The following is a 23,651-nucleotide window of genomic DNA, read 5'->3' as shown; positions in this document are numbered from 1 at the left end:
GGATGGCATCACTGACTCGATGGACATGAGTTTGAGTGAACTCCGGGAGTTGATGATGGACAAGGAGGCCTAGTGTGCTGCAGCTCATGGGGTCGCAAAGAGTTGGACACAACTGAGTGACTGAACTGAACTGAACTGAACACCTCCTGGGGCCTTGCGTGCAGGGTACAGGAATTTAGACTTTGTCCTAAGAGCAAAGGGGAGCCATGGAAGCTTTAAAAAACAAGAGTGACATAATCAGATTTGCATGTTAAAAACTCTTTGACTTGTGTGGAGAAAGGATTGAGGAGCCAGACAGGAGACAGGAAAGCCAGGCAGGAGGCTGATACAGCCCCAGGCAGGAGAAGATGGGGAACTGAACTGGAGCTGGAGCTATGGAGGCAGAAGGAAGTGGGCTAGTTAGGGATTAGTTAGGGATGAATGCAGTCAAGTCTACGAACTGGTCTCCCTACTTTTACCTTTGCCCCTGACAGTCTATTCTCCATACAGCAGATAGAGTCATCCTGGTTAAAACATAAAAGCCCAGGTCATGCTACTCCTCTGGCTTCTCTTCTCAGAGTAAAAACCAAAGTCCTTCCTGAGGCTTACAAGGTTAACATGGGCAGGATTTCCACCCACCTCTCTCTGAGCTCATCTGCTTCTATTAGCACCTCACTGGTACCACTCCAGACATTGCTTCTCTGTTCTTAGAACACACAAGTCTGTGTCTCCTCCACTCTGCCCCATTTAGGGCCTCTGTGTCCGCTGTACCTTCTGCCTGAAATGTAGTTTTCCCAGATGTACTCACAGAAGCTCCCCCACTCCTGATGTGAAGGGATCATTTATTCTCTACCGTGAATCCTATTTATTTCCTTTAAGGCACTGCTTATAATCTGTGCTTTTAAAATATGTTTACTCAGGGGACTTCCCTGGTGATTCAATGGTTAAGACTTGGCACTTCCACTGCAAGAGACTTGGATTTGATTCCCAGTTGGAGAACTGAGATTTCACATGCCATATGGTGCAGCCAAAAAAATAAGGAAAAAAATTTAAATATGTTTGTTCAAAATGTTTCCTATTACACAGCACAATGACTGGAACATAGTAGATTCTTAGTAAATAGTTGAATGAATGAGTTGAGGTGGCCTTACCTCCTTTTCAGGGTTTAGGCAGTATGCCAGCAGAAACCAGGACAGCAAGGTGAGGAGGAAGGAGGTAAGAGGCAGGGAGGCCCAGGGTATGTGTGTGTCAGAGAGAGGGCAGGTGCTGGCCCCAGGGCTCCTGCACTTCTGCATGCCTGGGTGGGATCTGGGCTATGGAGAGAGGTATGGGCCAGGCTCTGACTGAGGAGACAACAGGTTGTGCCAGAAGCACCGGAAAGGAATGGAAGGGGTAGGATGGAGGGAGGGCATGTGGTTGGGAGCTACTACTGACTTTGTCTGGGGACGGGCTGGCCAATGCTCTACTCTGGGAGGAAAGAGTGGAGCTGGGCCGTCAAAAGTGATTAGGAGTTTCCTGAATGAAGAAGAAAGAGTAAAGGCATTTTGAGCTTGAGAAAATGTTTGAGGGGATGAAAAGGCAGGATTGCTCAGAGAATGGTGAACTGTCTTGTGTGGCTGCTGCTGCTGCTGCTAAGTCACTTCAGTCGTGTCTGACTCCGTGCGACCCCATAGATGGCAGCCCACCAGGCTCCCCCGTCCCTGGGATTCTCCAGGCAAGAACACTGGAGTGGGTTGCCATTTCCTTCTCCAATGCATGAAAGTGAAAAGGGAAAGTGAAGTTGCTCAGTCGTGTCCAATCCTTAAGGACCCCTTGGACTGCAGCCTACCAGGTTCCTCTGTCCATGGGATTCTCCAGGCAGGAGTACTGGAGTGGGTGCCATCGCCTTCCCCTGTCCTGTGTAGCAGAGAAAGTAAAAACAGGCAGTTGGTCAGCAACCTGAAGTCTGAGAGGCCTTAACTGGTAGGCCAGTAATTGATCGGTCATGGGCTCCATCCTGAGGGCCCTAGGGCCATGCCCTTGGCCAGGGAAGGAGGTCCATGAAGCAAGAGAGTGAGAGAATCCTCCAGGAGTCCTGAAACAGACCCCAGAAATACTTAGGAGGCAGAACCCCGGACACAGTGATGGGTGGGATGGGATGGCTCCGGAGATGTCAAGGATGATGTCCAAGTCTCTGATTTGAAGGCTCCTGAGGTGAAGACCTGAAGAGGGGCAGTTTCGGGGATAATAATGAGAGGTCGGTCTGGTGGGGTTGGTGGGCTGGGCACTCTGAACTGCGGATCCTGGCTCTGTGTCTCTTCCTGGAGACTCAGCTGCTCTGTCTCAGGACTGGGACCCTGGGTCACAGAGATCCTGTTCCACAGGGATCCTGCCTGGTAGTTGGGGGAATGCACAGAGCCTGGGCCTCGAAACAGGGAAGACTGGCAGCTCTGGGTGCCACTCCCCTTGGCTCTTGTCCTCCTAGCCCTCACCAGGATGCCTACCTCAGCAAGGGCTGATCTGCTTGTGAAAAACAATGTACAGGTCCCGCTGCCCTTGTCTTTTGGAGTAAAAGGCCGACTCACAAGTTAATGATTGGGAAATGTGAAGTTGTAGAAACAAAGAATGGCTGTTGGGCTGGGGAACTGGTAACAATTAGACTATAAATCTGCCACATGGCAGAATCTCCAAAGGCCTAGCTCCCTGAAAGATACAGATACAGGCCTGACACACACTTCTAGGATTTTTACCAGGAAGCAGACCCCAACCAGATGAAAACCACTGACCCCAAGAACAGAGACCCTACATTGGTTGAAACCAGAAAGTTGATGATACTTGAAACTTCAACTTAATGTCAAGCCATCGGAGAACTATTCACGAGCTGATCACACCCTGCCCCTTGAACACTATTAAATGCCTCACTACCTCCTCCAGGGTGGGTCACACAGTCTTGAGGGCATTCATTAGCCTTTGTCTGGCAAAGCAATAAAAGTTACTCTTCCCTACTTTATCCAGAACTCTGTTTCCAAATTTCCATTTGGCACTGGTGAACAGAGTTTAGCAATAGTTGTTGCAGCCCTATTTGATCGTGAGGGGCTGTTGGTACATAGGCAACTCAAGAACCCCTCAATTTGGTTGGGTAGGCTATGTGTGGGGTGGTGGTGACTGTGGGATTAAGGTGAGCAAGGGCAGCTGCTGGGAGTGAGGAGCCAGGTCTCTACAAGTTTGAGTCTGGGAGAGGTGTGGGGGGCCTGTGACAGGGGCTCCTGGGACTGATGACTTACCTGGCTGGGGATGCATGTCGGCCGCTGCTCAGCCTGGTGCTGTTGGGACCTGGTCTGCAGATGAGACGGGTGGGGAGGGAACTGCAGACTCCTCACTGCCCCCACCCTACTGGGTGTGGCCCAAGGGGTGGTGGGAAGTTCACTTCTCCAGGGAACACTTGCCTACTGCCCTGGACTGTGCTCCTTGAGGGAGGGGCAGGGTATGTGGGAGGAGCCTTAGAAGGAATTCTTGAAAACAAATTAAAGCAGGAACACAAAATCTATGAGAAGAAAATGGAAATGAAAATATACAAAAGTACTATACAACACTCTGGGGATGAAAAAAAAAATAGTCAACCTAAGAAAGAAATGAAAGATTTTATTTGAGTTAAACTGAGGTTTATCCCCAACAGACAGTCTGAGAGCACTATGAGGACCGTTCGACAAGGAAAGGTGGGGAGGTCAGTATACGTGTGATTTTCATTAAGGGGATACTAGCAATCCAGCTCACATCTCAGGAGAAGGTTGCTGCTAGTCATGAGCAGCAGACATCTTAGTTAATGGTTTTAGTGCTTTTTCTTAGTATGGGAAGATGCAAGAATCCAAGTTCATAAAAATTTTCTCCTGAAATCTGAAGGCCTTTTCTGCCACTTTTTCCAAAACACAGAGTGCCTTGCCTCATCCTGATCTTCCCCTTCTTTTCAGGGTCTGTTTTAAGTCAGTGACTGCAGTGGCTACTGACTTCATTTTTGTAGAATGGCAACATTTTTGATTTTACAATCCCTTTTGGTCTTAATTTCAACCAAGGTTTTGGGGCAGGGGGTACATTTCATGACCAATTTGTCTCACGGCACTAGGAATGTTCATTCCCAGGTCAGTTGGAGATTTCACTGATGGGCCATTCAGTGTGCTATTACTGGACTAGGCCCTATTAACAGTAACCCAAAGCCTTTGGACTGCATATCTCACTAGCCTGTTTTGGTCCAGGAAGTTGTTTCCTCTTGTCGCTTCTTCACATATCTAGTTACACTAGCATTATCATGAATCTTATGGAACTATATATTTGGTCAGTCATTTCAAGTTGCCTAATCATCATTGATTTTATCTGAGGCTCAGTCACATGTTTAATAATGCAAGAAACAATAATCAGGTAAAATAAGCAGAATATAAGACATATATCTAGTAACTTAATAAGCTCATAAGTTAAGTATTTAAGCTAAGAATGTCTTTTAGGTTGTGGCACAGTATTTACCCAGGTGGTCTGACCAGTCTATTCTGCACTGGTCGCTATTTTTAAGGGAAATTATATATTGGCATTGCATATAAAGTTCCTCAAATATGTTTGCACACACAAGGCAAGTGGTGGTGGGTCAGCATGAACCCTTAGAAGGTTGAGAAAGGAATGTTACTTTCTAAGAAATTACATGGCTGGTACCTGGAGAAAAACTGATCTTTATGGTTGAGCAGGCATTTCTGCCAGTGTGGAGGTCTGTTTAACCACCTGTGGAGGAGGCCAAAGGGCAGAGAAAGTTCTATATTTTACTTTTTTTTTGGTCTTGCCTTAAGATCTGAATTTTTATTTCATCAACCTGAAAAAATGCAGAATAAGCAGAGATCACAGATTTCTCTGGGAGGAAAGGACTGTAGCCAGTTCTTACCTGAGTCTGTAGATTCAGGGCAACCCCAGTCACAGTTCAGAGAGGTTTGTTTTCCAGAACCTCATATTGAGTCTAAATTGCTGGACAAATGGAAATGTACGAGAATAATCTTGACATGTTTGTAAATGAAGAACAAGGAGGAGAGATTGGCACGTTAACCTCTTTAAAAAGTAATAATTAAATCAATATGATACTGTCTCAATAACAAGAAAACAGTTCAGTGGAATAGAGTCCAGTAACAATGATTCTTGCAAAAATATAAAAAGTTCTTATCTATCATTAAGCAGTTAAACTTCGGAAAAATGAGTGAAGGGTTTAGAGGAATTCTTGGAAGGAGAAGACCATTCTGTTTCCTGTTCACTCAGCACTCACTAGCAAACACAACAAATATTTGTTGAATGAATGCTCATCCCTGGTAATCAGAAGAAAGTGAAGTCGCTCAGTTGTGTCCGACTCTTTGCAGCCCCATGGACAGTAGCCTGCACCAGGCTCCTCTGTCCATGGGATTTTCTAGGCAAGAGTACTGGAGTGGGTTGCCATTTCCTTCTCCAGGGAATCTTCCTGACCCAGGGATCAAACCCAGGTCTCCCGCATTGTAGACAGAGGCTTTACCATCTGAACCACCAGGGGTAATTAGAAAAATGCAAATTAAAGCAACTACATATCTCATTTTATTATCAGATTGGCAAAAATAAAAACAAAAACCTGATAATACCCCGAGTTGGCAGGAGCATGAGGAAATGAGTACTGTCGTATGCTGATGGTGAGAGTGTGAACTGATAGCAGTCTTTTGTGGTTGGTTTGTGATAGTACAAAATTGAAAACAGCACAAACGTACACTACTCGGGGCTCACTAAATAAACAACGCTGCTTCCTGTCCTGAGTAACTTAACAAGAGGGTTAACCCACGTGACCCGGAGTCCAGGACGCGTCATTATCGTGTGTGAATAGCCAGGATTCATCAACTCTGCTACCACTCATATTTTTTAAAAGTGCGAGTCTGTACCGGACTGTGCAACGGAGCAGGGAAAGGCTCAGGGCCGCCCTACCACGCTGTCACCGCCGGGCCTCCGAGGAAGAGTGGCGTTTACTCTCGACTTTGGAGGCGAGTGTTCTTTTCTAAAATCTTCCTCTCTCATACACACATACGCACACGCTTATTCACTCATTCACTCACTCCGCGCGCCCTCTTGTGGGCAGAGGGGCGGGGGAAGGAGAAAGAAAGGAACTAATACAGCGACGGGGCCGGGGGGGGGTGGCGCGGGGGTCGGGTGCAGACCCGGAAGAGAGAATGCTGAGCTGGCCGGGAGGCAGATACCGCCCGCAGCCAAACCGGTGATCTCCCGGCATATCCCCGCGGTGTAGTCCCTTCTGCGGCTGCTAGGGGCCGCCCGCGCTCCTGGTGGTGCCCACACGGGGCTTTTCCTGCCTGTGCTCGCTTTTAACATTCCTTTGCACACACAGTTCCTCACCTTGAAGAGCTCTTCCCTCCCTCATCCCTTAGTTCCCAGCTGACACCTTCCTTGACTCCATCCAGATCAAACCCTTTGGAGTGATGTCCCCTTATTAAGCACCTCAGACCTCCCCTCCCTATTAATAGACTTGCGCCTGTGATTCATGTCTGCCATCCACCCAGGCTGTGGCTTCCTTAAGGACAGGTATACTAAGGTGCTTAGTGACGTCCGACTCTTTGCTACCCCATGGACTGCAGCCCGCCAGCCTCCTCTGTCCATGGGATTCTCTAGGCAACTGTACTGGAGTGGGTTGCCATTTCCTTCTCCAGGGGATCTTCCCAACCCAGGGATCGAACCCAGGTCTCCTGCATTGCAGGCAGATTCTCTACCATCTGAGCCAGACAGCACAGTATGTATCTTGCTCACCGTTATACCCAGTGCCTGAGAAAATGCTTGGCATCTGAACCAGTGCAGCACTCTGGAGCCAGAGCCTGTGTTGGAAGGAGGCAGGCCAGGGCACCGATACAGCGCAGGGGGAGCGGAGGAAGTTTATTAGAGAGCCAGGGCGCAAACACATATTTACACGGACCGCTCGGGGACGTTAAAAGAAGCAGAGGCGGGGATGCGACGTTCTGGGAGCGGCTCAGACGAGTTCCACCTTGGCATTAGGGTACACCGCCACCACGTCGTAGCCCTCGGGAGGCTTGACGCGCGCCTTGGCGTGGCTCTCGCAGTACAGCCGCTCGTCCAGAAAGAAGTAACCGCGCTGTTTGAGGTTCAGGCCGCAGTCGCTGCACATGAAGCACTCGGGGTGGTAGAGTTTGTCCCGCGCCTTGACGATAGTGCCCCTAGTGGGTGATCGGAGAGGACGGCGTCAGGGGCTGACAGCTCCGTAAAGCACAGCCTTACTCAGGGCCTCCGACGGAGGACCCTGGGGGCAGGTGGGGAAGGCAGGGGAGGTACTCACACGATGCCGTGGCCGCAGCGCGTGCATTCGGGCAGCCCCTGCAGGCCACTCAGCGGAGCGCCTAGCTTGCTGGCCGTGGGCTTGAGGTTCCGGGGACCGCCAGGCCCAGGCCGTTCCCCTGAAAGACAGAGAGCGATTTGCAAGAGCCCATTGCGGAGGTCAGAAAAAGCGGAAAACTTCACTTCTGCGGAGTGCGGGGCTGCGCCCTACTTCCGGAGCCACCCTTACAGAGATTGGGAGGGGGTTGGAAGGGCGTGAAAGGAGGAGCTGCGATACAAGTGGAGTGGTAATCAGAAAGCCCCGGTGCAGCGAGGGGTGTGAGGAGGCGCAGAGAACACGCGTTGTTGTTCAGTCGCTCAGTCACGCGGGACACGTGGGAGGGGCTAATGGCTGGGAAGCAAGACTTGGGGTCGCGAAAGCGCGGATGGGACAGGTTCGGAGGGCGGAGTTTGCTACTTCAAGGAGTGGGAAGGCAGGTGAGGTAAAGAAAAGAGTCCTACCGCCCTCGCCGGCCTCCAGCATGCCCTGTAAATAGCGGAAGGAGCCTGACTGCTTGGGCTCCGCAGCTGCAGGCTCGGCTGGCTCCCGAAGCATCCTGTACACCTCTGAGCCCAGGTCGACTCCGCAGTCGCGATTCCTCGGAAGGCCTCTGGCTGGGTCAGTGCTGGACGAAAGAGATGCACGAAGGGACAGGGTTGCAGTATTAGCCTTCCCCCTGCCAGTTCAGGGTTCTGGTGAGGTTTCATGAGTTAGAATGCAACCAGCTGAGACCCAAGGTTAAGGGTCAAGATGGGACCTGGTGTGAGATTTGAGGGATCAGGAATTAAGATAGGAACTGGGTAGGGCATCAAAGGTCCTGCCTCTGTACTACCTGTGGGGTGGAGACACGTGCAGGGCACCCATCTGGGCCAGTAAAGTAGCCTCACTGTTGCTGCCATTGTGAGGGACTGGGAGGCGAGGTGACTGCCCGTAAGGAGATCCCAAGCCTGGCCTGCCGTCTTCTGGCCCAAGGCCGGTGGCTGAGGGCCGCCTGCTTGTCAGTGGACTGACATCCTAGGAGAGAGAGAAAACGGAGGCACTGGGAGACCCTCTGTGGTACACCCACCTATGCCCTGCTACGCCAAGCCTTCTTGGGTGTTGGGTGGCTACTCTTGCTCAGGCATCTCTGGGCTATGGTGTCTAGTCAGGGAACGGGTCTGTGGAGGAAAGGCTGAGCCTTGGGCCTGGTTCAACCCCTGAAGAAATGAGAAATGCTTATGGAAAGTCAGACACAAAAGCCCTGAATCCTTGAGACTCAACCTTGGCTCATGAGCCCTGTGGTGGTTCTGACTCCCAGTGCCCATGTGAGTGGTGTTTGGGCAGGACCATCCCAAGAAGCCTTTTAAGGCCAGCGTGTCTGTTGCAGAGTGTGTGGCTTCCTTGCGAAGGTGGTCCTGGTGCCAGGTATTTTTTACCTGTCAGAACCGTGCTGGGTACTAGATGGGCCCATGGCTGGGAATGCAAAACAGGAACTCCTGTTCTACAGCCAGGAAGGGTCATCGATCATTGTGTCCCAGGACCCTTTGGCAGGAGCAGGAGGTTTAAAGGTACCATTGTGGTACTTCCCTGGTGGTCCAGTGGCTAAGACTCTGGGGTCCCAATGCAGGGGGCCCAGATTTGATCCCTGGTCAGGGAACGTTACCCCACATACCACAACCAAGGGTTTGATTGCTGCAACTAAAAATCCAGCAAGCAATGATAACAAAGCTCAAAGATCCCTCATGCTGCAGCTAAGACCCAGTGCAGCCAAATAAATAAATCTTTTTTCTTTAAGAAAAGGTACCATTGTGAGGTCAGCCCCCTCTAGACCTGTATTTTCACCCCCACTTCCTGCTTCCCAGGCAAAAAATGGGTGGCCTTCCATAGATGGAGCAGATGAGGGGCAGAAAGCAGGCCAGGGCTCAAAGCTCCCCATCCCACGACCCCACAGCCAGCCTGATGCCCATGACAGAGTCATCTAGGGGAGGGATGCCCTGAATATGCCTCCTCAACCCAAGGGAAGAGGGAAGTTTCTTTGCAGGTGCGGGTCTGAATGGGGACTGGGGACCTTTGTCCCTGCAGTGCTCAGGGCTGTGTTGCCTCTAGTTTGTGGGCACACAGGCCTGTCCTCAGCAGTAGGACAACAGGCATGCACACTCTCACAATACCTTTACAGACATACCCATGCAGGAAGGCAACATACATGGATCAGCCAGTCCACCTACATACACCTAATCACACAGAGTTATGTGTACTTGGAACCAGAGCTGGTCATGCTGGGAATGACCATGTCCCTATCCATTGACAGGGACACAGTTGGTGGCCAGAGCACCCTGACTTTAGGGTAGGGCCCAAGAGCCCAGGCCATGAAGGTGTCCTCAGCCCCAGTCTGGGAGGAGACATATAAATTGTTCCTCCATTCTACAGTGTGAACAGGGCTGTCAGGTGGGAGGAGAGGCGGCCTACCACCGGGGGAAAGAGCAAGCCTAGGACTCGGGCAGCCTCCAGCTGAGGCACAGTTGAGCCTGCAGGGCTTTGCCCAAGCTGCTGCTTTCTACAGGCTCTGAGCTGGGCAGGAGCATGAGGAATGGGTGAAGTAGCAGCTGAGTGACTGGGTAGGGTTGGAGTCCCAGCTTCTCCCACCCTAGAAGACAAAGGAGAGGGTCTCTCGCTGCCCAGGTGGGCCCCCATCAATGAGGAAACAGCAGCAGAAAAACCTTTACCCCACTGGGTCCAAGAAAAGCCCCTGAGAAAACCAAGCACTCTCCCACGTGTGTCTGCAGGGCAGGCAGGCCGGGGCTGGCCTGGCTTCTAATGGGGACCAGATGGGCCATGGACTGTGGGGGCAGGGCTGGGCCCCATACAAAGGAGGCTTCAACAGGATGCGGGGCTGGAAGGACCTAGAGAAAGAAGGCCCTCCACTTACCCCTGCCCAGCAGGGTGTGAGGGTTTACTGCAGGGTCATCAGAGCCCCTGCCCCTCCCATGGCCACCCATGCAGCAGCCTCTCAGCGGTTAAGACACACGTGATGACCTCAGTGTTGGTTTGAGTCCCAACTTTCTCACTCACTCACTGAGCCAGTTATATCACCTCTGTGAACCTGAGTTTCCTCACCTGTGAAAGGGGAGCACGATGGTTTCTATATCATAAGTTCCTGGTGGGTATAAAATGAGACCTTTGCATATAAAGCGCTGAGCGTAGTGCCTGGCATGCATCCATCATTGGATGAATGGCTGTCATGAGCATTCCTGAGCCCCAACTCCTGAACTTCCCCTCTCCATGATGTGCCCGTGTGCTGTCGGGGCCGGAGTCCCTGCCAGCTGCTGATTTAGTTGTTGAAGCCTCGATGTGTCACTCCACAGCATGGGGGTAACCATGGGCTTGCTCATCAGCTCCCACGTGCCTGTGGTCAGAATCTGGGACACCCAACTGGGACAGAGGTGGGCACTAAATCCAGGTGAGTGGGTGGTACCTCCCAGAGGCCGAGCTTCGGCTCTCTGCTTGTCTGGAGAGGACAGGCTGAGTCCTGCACTGCCTGCTGCACCTGGCTTGCCTTAAACCATCACCTGGTTCTCAGCTCAAATGCCACCCTGTCTGGGAAACCTTTCCTGATCACCATCCTTCCTTCACTCTGGGCTGTGTTCCCATGTGAGGCCTGAGAGAAGTCTTCTATGACCCTATATGGAAGGAGGGCCTGAAACCCCAGTTGGTGAGTGCCAGGGTACCTTGTGCTGGTCTGAGGGCCAGCTGTGGTTTTCCCCTCCTGGGATGGCTCCAGCTGGGCCCACCCCCATCCCCCCTGCAGGCAGAGGGTGGAAGCAGTCTAGGGACAATGGGCCCTGTGTCTGTGTTACTGAGGACACGACCGGGCAGGGGCTGGGTGGGGATGTTTCTGTCACCACCCACAGAGCTCATGACCTTTTAAGTACAAAATGGGGGCAGCAGCTAAGGGGTTGCCCTGCTGCTCCTGGAAAATCCCTCTGCTTCCAGCCTGAGCCAACAGCAGTCTGGCCCTTGAGGAGGTCAGTGAGGGGAAGTGTGGGGGCAGGGGCAACTGCCCTCCAGACCCCAGCCCCCCTGGCCCAGAGCCTCTCCCTGAGGACTCAGCAGACCTGAGCTTCACATTGCAAAGCCTGACACTTACACATGAGTGCCGGGCTCACACATGAGCTGGGGGCCTGCACCACACTGTCCCCATTGGTCAGCCCCATATCAGGCCTGGCTGACTTATCTGTGTCTCCCACCCCTTGTCCCCATGGGTCCATGGGACTACCAGGAGCAAGCTCCTGAGACGCAGGTGTGGCCACAGATCTCTGCAAGAACAGCTGAGGTCCGGGGCAGAGGAAACTGAGAGCCCTCAGCCCTCCCCTCTGCCCCCAGCGACCCCTGGGACTTTTCTCTGAACCTCTGGTGCACAATCTCACCTCTGGGCCTCTGTATGTGCTTCACTTTGTATGTGGCACACTTCTCTCCAAGCCCCTTTGCTTGCCTTATTCTTCCCAGACCCTCAGGTCATGGCTTGGATATGCCCTCCTCCAGTCCTCTCTGATCCCTTGATTGGGTTTTATACCTCTCTGGACTCCTTTGACCCCTGGCTTCTGCCATCCCGGAACTGCTAGGTGCTTCTCCCCTTCCAGAATGGGCACTTCCTGCATATGGTATATATCTCGCCTAAGGGATGCCGGTAAAAGCAAGGTTGGGAACAAACATCAGAGAAAGATGGGGACTGGGATAGATGGTGAGGGCGAGGCCACAGCAAATCCTTCCCTCTGGTACATACAGCAAAGCCGCCATGGAGAGACAGACAGTCCCACATGCTAGGTCCCAAGTTCTGGATCCATCACAGACCAGTCGAGTCTCCACCTTGTTTAAACTGTGGCCCCAGCGATGTTAAGTTCACTCTGGATACCTCAGCCTTGCCACCTGGGCTACTCCTCAGGCCCATGGCAAAATGAGGCCCTAAAGCAGCCTGGCCCCACCTTACACTCCTTGAGGACAGCACCATAGCTGTGACTCTCGTCATACACAGAAAGGTAAATGAGTAGACAGGCCTGCAGCCTGAGGTCTGCTAGATGCAACTGCAGAATGGCCAGGAGAAAACTTCAGTCTTGGATAGGCAGGCAGTGCCTTATATTCTAAGGTTGGCTCTGGCCAGGTAGGTGCCCAAGGTTAGGATGAGACAGAAGAGTACCCCATAGCCTGTGGTCACTCCACAGCCTGTGGTTGTCCCCCACCCTGCCCCCAAGCCTGGTGACTTCCTCCTGATCTGGCGTCACTGGGCAACAGAGTGAAACCCAGCTGGGTAGGTGGTAGCCCTGAGCCAAAGCCTGGCCCAGTCTCTGCCCATCACAGGCACTATTGTCTCAGAATCCAGGACTGCCTGGGGTACAGGCAGAGCCCACTGCAGATACCCATCACCTGGGGAGCACCTGAAGGGGCATGGACAGGGCTCAAAGAAGCCTTCTGCTTCAGTCTCTGGCGTGGGCACCTGAGAACTACGGTGAGGACATCGCAGTTAAACCTGTGGCTGAGGCCCAGGCTCTCTGCCCTGGGCTTGCTCTGAGCCAGGCCAGGCCAGGCCAGGCCAAGTGGTATATGTACAAACCTGGGCCTCGGAGTCGATGTGGATCCTGTGTGCCTGAGCCTTGTTGTCCTCTGGGGTATTGGGCCAGCTCCTGCCTTCAGGCCTGTGGCAGAAATTAGGATGGTCACAAATCTCTGCTTATTAGCCCACTATGCCTGGGACGAGGACCAAGAAGGGTTGGGGTCTGGGCCCAGGGCCACCCTGGACCAGGCTCGTTACTCTGCATGGATAAGGATACCACCCCAGCACTTTCCCCTGCGCCAGAATGGCAGCCGTTATGGCAAGGAGACACAGCTCAGGATCCTGGGGTAGGCTGTGTGTCCCTTCTCCACCAGCTGCTCCTTCCCACTCTGGTCTGGTTCCTAGGAAGGAAGCCCTGCAGCTTCCCCACTTTTCCACCCTCTCTGTCGCTTACGGAAGCTCCACACAAAGAGGGCCAAGCTCATGGCGGGGTGGGGCAAGCCAGGCCTCACACACTGATCAGCTGGGAGCCCACTGCTCATTTCTCTTCCATCCACAGCTCTGCCCAGGCCTGCGGGTCAGGCACCCGGGGACTGTGGGGGGAGGTGAGATGGAGGCTCTGTGGGGTGCACCTCCCCTCCTGTAGCCGCCGGCAGAGTCATCACCAATGTCTGCCCAGCCCAGATGGGAAACAGGCCATTAGGAAATTCCTGCTTCGCCATAGAAACCAAAAGCCAAACACCACTCAGGAGGGAGAAAAACATCATAAACCTGCCATCAGTGGGGCAGGCGGGGCCGAGAGGCTACAAGCCTGGGGCCCAGTCCTGCCACCAACTAGTCCTGTGAGAAGGCAGGCCAGGAGGGTGTGTGGACCCTGGACTGGCAGGTGAGTGTGAGTGAGGCTGGTTACACTGAAGGGGAATAATGTCCCAACTCCACCCCACAGGGCCTCCTGGGACTTCTCAGGAGTCTCACCACTGGGCTAGCAGCTCAACCCTGCCCCTCTCCCTCCACTCAGAAGAGGATTTTAACGATCTGACCACACCTGTAGTCCACAGTCCCTGTGCTCTTGCCCACCACTGCCCATTCCTTGGTCCCCTGCAGGCTACCTCTCTCCTCCACAGCTTTTCAGAGGCCTGTGGCATCAAGGCTCTGCTGTCCCACCCCCACTGGCATCTGGCTCCAGCACCCTCAGTCAAGCTCCCAAGTTACTGCCCTAGCTCACAGCTCTAACTATGGCCTGGACATACTCAGAACTCTGCCAGGATAAACCTAGGACATCTCGTGTGGCTCTTTGGCCTTATACTTCCTTGAAGTCCTGCCCAGAAGAGAGGTACAAACTTGAGGTCTAAGGATCACAGGGTACAAAGTACCCAGAGCCAAGAGAGTAGCCCAAGGCATCAGATTGGAATGAAAGGCTTATTTGTATGTCAAATTCCACCCCCAGATCTCCATACTTTAGGCTGGGCAGGTAGCTCTATCTGCCATCTTTAAGTCCCCCAAAGGGTAGGCTGTGCAAATCCATCTTGTGTCACATCTAATAGGTGACAGGGATCTGACCAGAGGCCCTGGGGTTGGAGCTGATGCCAGGAAGGTCCTGAACCTACAGAACGTACCCAGACATTGTGGGTTAGCTTGGACTGCTGGATATCTGACTGAGTTCCAGACAAAGTAAGCATAGCGGGAAAGTTGGGCCTTTACTTCTCTTTTCATCCTGTGATGAATTGGAATTAGTCTGTGGACGATTAGAGCTCTCTGTACACAAGAGAGTAGGTAGGGAGGATGGCCTGGGCAGAGCTCCACACAGAAGCTCCCTCCAGCCAGTTCGCCAGGCCCACGTCAGGGCCTCAGGCATAAGTGCTGGCACAACAGGCAGGACAGAGCGGGATCGGGGGCCTTGTAGGTGAGACAGTCCCCAGGACAAGAGATGCTGGCCCAGAAAGTCAAGGTGGTCCTTGTCTTGATCCCCCAGAATCTGCATGCGTGAGAATTAGGGATAGGGGGCTGGGGGAAAGGACCCCAGCTTTTCATCCTGACTGAGCAGACCTTGTATGTCATGATCACTCAATCCCAGATCCTCCGTTTTGAAGTTGAGGAAGCTAAGGGCTCTGATACTAAGTCACCAGCTGGAGAATAGAACAGTTCTCAAGTGCAGAGCTGGGGCTGGAGCCCAGAATCCGTGATAAGAGAGAATGTGCTCTCCCCGGCTCCATGTCCAGCAGCATCTAGGAGCTGAAACACCCAGAGTGGAACAGGTCAGGGGACCCCTGGCTCCATCCATGCCTGGCTCGGAACAAATGACCAGGGAAGGAAGGAAGGAAGGGGGACCTCCACCCTGCCCCCATCCTGCCACCCTCCCCTGACATTATTCCCTCTGTGGACCTCCTGAATCAGCCCCCTGTGAGCCTCCCCTGCCCCTCGCCCCACTACTACCAGGGCTTCCTTTATACAGCCAAGCAGAGTCAAGGCCAGAGGTGAGTCAGGGCCCAGGAACCCAGCCAAGTTGGGTGGCTCGTGGGCAGAGCAGTGCTGATGTTTCCCCCAGCCAGCCTGTACCCCCGTCTCAGAGAGGGTGATGAATGTGATCGTGCTTAATGGAGAAGGAAATGCAGGCTCATGGAGGTCATCTCGTGTACCTAAGAGCCCTCAGAGTCTGGAAGAGGGCCAGCTCTGCTGAACTCCTGGGCCAGGGCCTCCTCACTGCGAGCCAGGTGGAGTGTACCAGGCCCTGGACTTGCAGCTGGGCCCACTCAGCCCGGAGAAGAGTCAGAGGTCCTGACTTCAGCCCAGAGCAGGGCCAGACTCAAATGGGGCTACTTCAGAAGCCTTCCCACCATATTTAACAGCTCTGAGCCAATGGATTACCCTCTGCCCCACCGGCTCTAAGGCCTGGTTGGCCACGTTGTGGTTTGGGGAGGATTCGCCTACATACATCCACAGGGGGTCGTGGAAAGTCCCTGTTAACAGGGAACGTGGCAGAGCTGAGTAATTACGTCTGACTTCTCTGGATCCAGGGAAGACAGGGGGAGGGAGATCCCGCTGAGGCAGGACCCAGCCAACTGCCATCAGCCTCAGCAAGGCTTGACGGGTCAGCAGTCAAGCAGAGGGAGTGGCGTCTTTGGTGAGAGTGAGAGAGCCCTGAGGTCAGTCAGATCGTGCTTCCCCATTGCTCCACTGTGTGACTTGAAGCACCCTCCAAACTTTCTGAATCTCAGTTGTCTCACATGTAAAGTGGAGCCTATATTAGATTTTACTGTATCAAATCGGTTTGACGGTTAAACAAGGTGTTGGGCGATTAAATTTTTTGAACTGCTCATCAAGCTGGTTACTCATGGGTGGGGAAAGGACAGATATCAACACCACCAACACCTCCAGCGTGAGGCTACCCCAGGTCTTATTTCAGCCCTGATTTGGGGTTGTCTACTCCCTGCCATAAGACCCCAACATAGTTCCAGCAACAGATTAAATGGGGGCTTATTCCTTTCTTAAGCCACCCACATCTCCAAACAGTGCCTGCCAACCCCCTGTGAGAGCGCTGCTCCTCAGGCCTGGGGTGCCAGGGAACAGAAGCAGAAAGGCTGTGTGAGGCCCTGCTCACCCGGGGTGCTGGTGACCCAGAATGCACCCTCCCCTAACTCACCCCCATCGTTCTGGCTCAGTCTGCCCTGTGCGTACCTGCTCACGGACAGCGTGAGGTGGTCACGGCAGCCCTTGATGCGGTTCTGGGCTTCCAGGTGTGTCATGAGCTCTGTACTCTCACCATTGATGGCCTGGATCAGGTCTCCAGGGCACAGGGCAGCCAGGGCAGCCTTGCTACCAGCATGGACCTGTGGATGGACAAGCCAGATGGCTGGGCATTGGTCATTACATGGCCTTGCTGCAGGCTCTGCTGCAGACCCCTGCTGACCCCAGAACCATGCCAGTACGGCCCTTCTGCCAGTGTGACCTGTGGTGGGCATACCATAAGACTGACTGAGTTCCCACATGGCCTGGCTGGAGCCTCTGCTCTAAAGGCCCCAACTCCAGCTCACGGAGGTCTGGTAGGATATGATGGCATAAGACAGGAGACTCCTCTGGGCTGGAACAAGTACGATGTCACTCTTGCAGCCTGCATATATGCCCATGGACATGCAGGGGACACACAGGGATAAGTGCTCTCAAATAGATAGTTAATACAAAACATGGACACATAGCTTACATTGCCCCATCCAGCCAGACCACATAGTAAGTCCCTTGACCTGACACTCAAACCCTTAGTGACCTTGTTTCTTCTCATCCCCATCCCTCCATATTTACCTCTACCTACCCACACTCTATCCAGACCACGTGAATTACTCACAGGCAGCAGAGAGCTCTCTCTTACCGCCACACTTCTGCAGCTGCTGTTACCTCTACCCGGAACACACTCCTTTGAGCCCCTAAACCCTAGTTACCTCGTCATCCTTCAGGTCTTAGGCTCTCCACAGAGGCATTTCCCCTTGGAGCCTCTCATCTGGGGCCCCACTGTACCCTGTGTGCCCCCTTTACCACTTAGCTCCCCTAACAGTGTTAGCACCTCATTCTGTGTTGTCACTTCCCCAGGCAAGTTGGGGGCCATCTACTTCCAGCTGCCAGCCTGCATTCCTGGATCACAGCTCCCTTTCCTCTGGAGGACAGGCACTGAGGCCACCCTGGTGCCACTGTGGACCCCAGAGGGTCAGCAGCGTCCACACTGGAGCCTCCTTCAATGCTGATCCCTTGACATGAGTCACATGAGGCTGGGGATAGACTCATGGGATGCCTGAGTAAGCAGCCTGGGGGGAATTCAGGCAATAGGACATCCTTTACCCTGTTTCTGGTCCCTGCACAGCCTATGGAGAGAGATTTTAGGAACCCTCATTCTTCCCAGCCTCTTTGCTAGTGTCAAGCTATGGCTCAAGAGCTGTCAGTGACACTGTTCCTATGGGGCGGGAGCTCCTGGAAGCCTGGCCAGGCTCCGCTTAGCCAGTTCGCTGTAGTGAGTAGACAAAGCTGAGGAGCTGGCAGCTCCTTGGCTGGAGTTCTGGTGTGGGCACTGCCAAGCTGACCTGCCCTGAAACAGGCTGCCTCAAGGAATATTCTTCTACAGCATGATACCCTCAGCCACCATTAATATTCCCTTGTTGGACACTGGCACCAAGATAAGTCTGTCTTCCCAGGGGAGGCACCTGCTTGGCACCATCCCACCCTCCCCCGTCAGGGCCCTGCCAGGCCCCTCTCCTTCATGGATACCTGCTCTGTGGCATGGCCTGGGCTCAGTGCTTTAGCCATAACCAGCTCATGGCAACCTCTCAACCACCTAATGAGACAGAGGCTGTTCTCATCCTCATTTACAGATGAAGAAAGAGAGGTTTGGGGTATGGGGTACTTTGCCCCATTCCCCATTTTGGAGAGGAGTCTTCTTCCTCAGGGGGTGGCTAGTGGCAGGATGACTCAGCCAGTACAAGGGGTGCATTCAGGCCCCTGTGGGTGGAGGAAGTTCTCGAAAGCAGGGGTGGCTGGGGCTCTGCCAGCGCTGCTAGCTTGGGAGTTCTGGTCAGAGAGGGCACAAGGCCAGGAAACCGTGACTCTCCCAATTGCCTTTACATGCATTGTTTCACTAGTCCTCAAGGCAAGCCTATTTCCTAGATGAGGAAACCAAAGCCCAGAGAAGCACAGGACACTCAGCTGATAACCGGCAGAGTTAGGATTTCAACCCAGGCCAACCGATTCCAAATCCTTTGCTCTTAACCACAGTGTGCATTTCTACAAAACAGAGAGGTGTTCTGAGTAGAAGGATCAGCAAGTATAATGGCTCATCTTGGAGTGAGAGTAAACGCAGGCTTCTGTGGCCAAAATATCATTGGTGAGGAGAGAATGGAAGAGACAAAATCAGAAAAAACGCAGGAACCAGACCTGCGGGCCTTGTAGGCCCAGGAGAGAAGCTGGCATCTCTCCCGGGCAGTTGGGGAAAAGGGAGGATTCTAAACAGGGAAATCACAGGACAGAGTTGAATGCAGGCCGATTTTTCTGGATGCTGAATGCAGGATAGACAGATAAAGGGAAGAGACAGAGGAGCAGGGAGGTCAGCTGAGAGACTGGGGCATGAACCAGCGGCCTCACCTATAGCAGCTACTTTTAAAGCCCCTGTGTCACTCTACCTGGTCTAGAGGCAAAAAGCCCCTCCAGGGAGTTGGGCATACAGTTGGTGGTATTTGTTTGGGGCATCTAGGGACCTGGTAGTAGCAACACCCATTAGGATGCCAAGGCAGCAGTCACTATAGTTTGCAAGGAAGGAGCCCTGGACAGTGTTTTTCTTGGGGGGCTCCCCGAGGCTTTGTGGGCTGAGGTTGCATAGTCCCGGCTCTGTCAGGCAGCCAGCCTCGTCTCTGTCTGAGTGTGGCTGCCTCCATTGGGTGGGGGAAGCCCCATGAGCGTGGGAGGGGTTGGGTTTTGAACCCCCCTGGTGAGGACACTCCCACATATCATCAGTGTCTGTAGAATTACCCTTGAGGTACCTGCTGGGCAAGCCGTGGCCTGTGCCTCCTCAGCCCTGTAAATCTCCCCAGATCCCACCCAAATCCAGGCTTAGCCATCCTGGCTCCTCAGGCCTGAGCTGCTGCTGTGTGACTTTGGGGGACAAAGAAGGGGTTCTTCCCGGCAAACTCTTTTCAGCCTGTCTGCCTGCCAGCGGCCTGCATCCTGATCGGCTCCAAACAAGGCCGCTGCTGCTGCCGCTGTGACGTGTGGAGGCCTTTCCTCGGCAGGCAGGCAGCCGCGTGGGCAACAGATGTCTCTGCTCCCTGCCGCCTACGGCCGTCAGCCGCTGCCGCTGAGCCTGTCAGCGGCCTCACACCCAGGGTGCCTGGCCGGCTGGCCTGCCTAGCGCCCCCACGAGCCTGCCTTGGTGGGTGGACACACAGCATGACGTTCACAGGCAGACACAGATGTGTTCCCGCCCCCTCACACACACACACACCCACACCCCGCAGGGCTCTCTCGGGAAAGTGGGAGATGAAAGGCTCCCGGATGCGCCGAAGGCCCACCTCACTCAGCCCCAGAGACCTAGTGGCAGTGGGGTGAGGGCAGATGTGGGAATCCTCCCAGGACAGCTGGGCCTGCCTGTCACCCTGGCCCCCAGAAACAGTATTCCATGATGCCATGCTCCACCAGGTGCCCAACCCCTCCCAAGAACTAGAAAGACATCTTGGAAAGCCCAGCCAGCTTGGTCCAGCCCCCATGGCAAGAAGTGGCGGAAGGGTGGGGGAAGGTGTTCTCAGTTCCCGTGACACAGGGTCTCGAAGGCCAAAGTAGCCTGTGTGGGGTCAGGGGATGGCCCCAGGTCCCTGCCTTTCTTCCCTTCGTACTGGGAGCCTCCAAGGGCAGGGTTCTGTCTTCTTTGGTCCCCTACACTGGGACTCCTAGGGGCAGAGTCTGGGTCTTCTCTTCTGGCCCTTCAAATATGGGACCCCAAGGTTGGGCCAGGATCCCGTCTTTCCCAGTTTGGGTGCCCCCTAACAAGGCCCGAGTCCTCCCCTCTGCTCCCCTGTTCCCCTTGGATTACCCACCACCCGGGGCTGTGCCCCCTCCACTTCCTCCGCTGTCCTAAGCCTGGGGCAGTGCATGGCCATGGAAACTTGAGGAACTGGGCTGAGGTTATCCTGACCCCTGGCCTTGTGAGTCTTGTGGGGGTCTCACAACTGCACAGACAGGCTTCCCCTTCCCCTGGAAGACAGAAATTCCTGGTCACTTCCCCTTAGGACAACTGAGGTCATGAATGAGAGACTGACCAAAACCAGAGAGGGGAACTGGCTGGCTCTTTCTTTCTTCAGTTTCAGAGAGAACCCCAGACCTCTCTGGGGTCACACAGCTCTGCTGGCAGGGACCCTTGATAGGGAAGGGGTTTCTCAGTCATTTTGCCCCAAATCTTCAGGAGGGGTTCAAATGTAAGCCGCATTTCTGGGCCTCTGTTGACCAGTCCCAATCCCTGGCCTATGACTTTGGCCCTTCCATGGCCTGCGGTTGAGTCCCCCCAAATGAGGCCAGCAGGGAGGCTGCTTTGTGAACTCTTTGGAGGGGTCCTCAGAGGGCAGGGCGGGCAGGCCCAGGGAGAGGGGGAGGGGGTTGGGGCAGCGCTGCCCAGCCTGGAAGCCGCCTCTACAGCCTGTGGGTCACCGAGGCCAACACTTGGCCTCCGAGCCTCCAGGACGTCGGGGATCCGGGTCCCGAGTGGACCTCAAGGGCTGGGTCTCAAGATTCAGGACCACCCCGCCGCCCTGTGGTCGCTGGACTCACCCGCGAGATGGTGAGGGGTACGCTGAAGTCCCGGCCGCCCACCAGGCGGAAGCCCCAGGGTGAAGGGCCGCGCAGGGTCACCGAGTGGGGCATCGCGAGCCGGAGCCGCAGCCGGAGCCGCAGCCGGAGTTTGAGCCGGACACTGAGGAGCCGCCGCCGTCCCCGCCGCCGCCTGGACGCCGCGCCCCGCCCCCGGCCCGCCCGCCCCCTCACCCCCCCTCCTCCCGGCCCCCGCCCCCGCTCCCTGCGCGCCGGGATTGGCCCCGCGGCTGACCCGACCCTCCCACTTCGGGGGGCTCTGAGGACCCGCTCCTCAGCCCCGACTGCCTGCAGCCCGGCACCCCCACCAGGTTCTCAAGACCCCGGACCCTGAAGGCTCCAACGTCCGAGATCCTGCCCGAGCCTCAGCTCTGCGGCTGCGGAAGCTCAAGCCGGGTCCTTTGAAGTTGCTTCTGAGGGGCGGCGCCCCAGCCCGGGGAAAGATGCGGGGCAGGGGCTGCCCAGATGGGGGATGGGGCCTCGCCCTGCTTCGTCAGGGTCCTGGCAGGCAGTTCTGGGCCCCACCTCTGCGAGGAGTCCTCTGAACCGCGAGCACTGAAGCCCTGCCCCTGAGCAGACCTGGGCTAGTGTCACAGACTCAGGTTGACAGCGGGCAGTGCCGAGTATGGGAGGGGGGACAAAAAAGTACCCGACCTCGTCTGGGGAGGTCAGGAAGGCTCTCTTGGGTGCTCTGTCTTATCCTTACAAGTGTCACTGCTTCCCCAGGACACTCAGGCCTTCTCCGGCTGCCCTATCCTCCCGGGCTTTCTTCCTGCATTCATGGCCCTTTTTCATCCTCCCTTGTAAGGAGTTTTGGAAAGCTACCTACCTAGGAAAGGAGCAACTAGTGTGGCTAGAGTTGTGGCTGTGCCACATTGCAGGGGTGTGAAGTACCTGAGCAGAGTGGAATCTGGGGCAGCCCTTCACTTGGGACCTTCCTGGTCTTCTCTCTCAACCATTGTCCTTCAGGGTGCCACATTTGCAGGAGCTATGGCCTGGTAAGGGCCCCACTGACCACTCTTAGGCCACCATGGACACTTCGGACTGGCTACATCAGGGAAGCACTGTGTGCTGTTCCAGACCCTGAGGAGGCCCCTCATTTAGCCATTCTTGATAACTCTGTGTGCCCTCTTGTCCAACTTCTGTTAAGAACGCTGCCCTTGGGAGGCTAACAGGTTATGGGGTAAGACGGATCTGTCGGATCTATAACACCTCAAGAAAGAGGACACTTGAGAGGCACGTACTTAGGGTAGTCCAAGGAAGTGGGTGTGCTCTTCAAGGTGGAACGTGGATGCCTCTCTGGGAGAAGGGGTGCTGTTTGCTGTCTGTTCAGGTGGCAGAGAAACATGAGTAGTGTGTGTGGCAGTGGTGTGTGTATGTGTGTTGGAGGATATATATGGGAATGTATGGGTTGGGGGGACATAACCAGAGAGTGCCAGTCATCGGACTTTCAATTCTGTGGGCAAGGAGGTTTCTGCTCAACTCTGTACAGACTTGTGTCCAACAGGGACCAACCAAGCAGAAGGGCTAGTAAAGAGTCAGTGGCTGGATGGTCTCTCAGGGGCCCTTAGGCCAGAGGATCCCTAGGACTTGGACCCCACTGAATGATGTGGAGATTGGGAGCAGCTGACACTGTCACTGACTGTCTGAGAACTAAGTGCACTGCATGACTGGGTGATCAGACGCCTCATCGGCACTCCAAGAGCCATGGTGAATGTAAATGGTGCAGATCTTTGCTGTGGGGAGGCGGGACCTCAGGAGGCTGAGGAAGTTCCTGCCCAAGGGATCCCATAGTGGATTCCTGAAACTCTTCCTCAGACTTCTCCCAGCTTACACACCCCCAGGACTCCCGACCACCACCCCCATCCTGAAATTCCTTCACCGCCTTCCTCTTTACTTCCTTTGGGGGAAGTATATCACCCCTGTCCAGGGGTGGTCCGCTTGAGTATGTCTTTCCTAGCCCTTCAGGCTCTGGGCTGGGTAATCCATCTCTGAAGGCTTCTCCCCTAGGGTCGAAGACAGGGGTGTGGTGGGGAGTGGCTCTTCCAAAATCAGAGGTATAAACTTTTCCATTTCATTGAGCAGTTTCTGGGGTAGTTCCAGGGTCCATGGCAGTCATCCTCCACAGTGGGTCCTTGATGGCACCCCTGACTTGAGGGGACGTCAGAGGCCCGCTTTGGACAGCACCCTCCCACAGGACACAGGCCTGGGCAAGGCTGTATTCCTGGAGATTGGAGGCAGACCTTCTTAGGAGTCACACTGTAGGCTCACTGCTGAGATGCCCTGCTTCTGGACAGTGAGTTAGGCAAGCTGCTTCAGTCCATCCCCAGTGCGCCCTCCAGGAAACTCTCAGAATTTCCTTTTCAGGCTTGTTGCTCTTATTCCCTGGGGGATTGCTGTACTGCTGAATCCCTATTATGCTGAAGCACCAGGTCACAGGGCAGTTTACAGGGTCTG

The 23,651-nt window shown here is 54.4% G+C and overlaps 1 protein-coding gene across 2 annotated transcripts; it reads right to left on the bottom strand.

The window, feature by feature from the left end:
- Nucleotides 1–6,856: 6,856 nt before the first annotated feature.
- Nucleotides 6,857–21,341, bottom strand: PDLIM4 (PDZ and LIM domain 4). 2 transcript variants are annotated; one of them, XM_006054017.4, is made up of 7 exons: nt 21,156–21,339; nt 16,539–16,690; nt 12,924–13,005; nt 8,172–8,353; nt 7,801–7,964; nt 7,301–7,418; nt 6,857–7,181 (listed from the first exon to the last, which is right to left on the bottom strand). In XM_006054017.4, exons 1-7 carry the CDS (start codon nt 21,246–21,248, stop codon nt 6,977–6,979), a joined length of 996 nt encoding a protein of 331 aa, XP_006054079.1. In that variant the 5' UTR covers nt 21,249–21,339; the 3' UTR covers nt 6,857–6,976. The 2 variants fall into 2 exon arrangements, with proteins under 2 accessions (XP_006054079.1, XP_006054080.1); XM_006054018.4 differs by lacking the exon at nt 7,301–7,418 and having other exon boundaries at nt 7,111–7,181; nt 21,156–21,341.
- Nucleotides 21,342–23,651: the final 2,310 nt, after the last annotated feature.

Source organism: Bubalus bubalis, chromosome 9 (genome assembly GCF_019923935.1).
Source record: "Bubalus bubalis isolate 160015118507 breed Murrah chromosome 9, NDDB_SH_1, whole genome shotgun sequence".
Taxonomy (NCBI): Eukaryota; Metazoa; Chordata; class Mammalia; order Artiodactyla; family Bovidae; genus Bubalus; species Bubalus bubalis.
The sequence above is the reverse complement of the archived record's forward strand: the minus strand, read 5'-3'. Positions and strand labels throughout refer to the sequence as shown.

Excerpts from the sequence above, each read along its gene's own strand:
- PDLIM4 (XM_006054017.4), bottom strand. The coding sequence starts at position 21,248 with ATGCCCCACTCGGTGACCCTGCGCGGCCCTTCACCCTGGGGCTTCCGC. Across the intron at positions 7,965-8,171 it reads CACGTGTCTCCACCCCACAG|CACTGACCCAGCCAGAGGCC; the intron begins GTAGTACAGAGG and ends TCTTTCGTCCAG. Across the intron at positions 7,182-7,300 it reads CGCTGCGGCCACGGCATCGT|GGGCACTATCGTCAAGGCGC; the intron begins GTGAGTACCTCC and ends ATCACCCACTAG.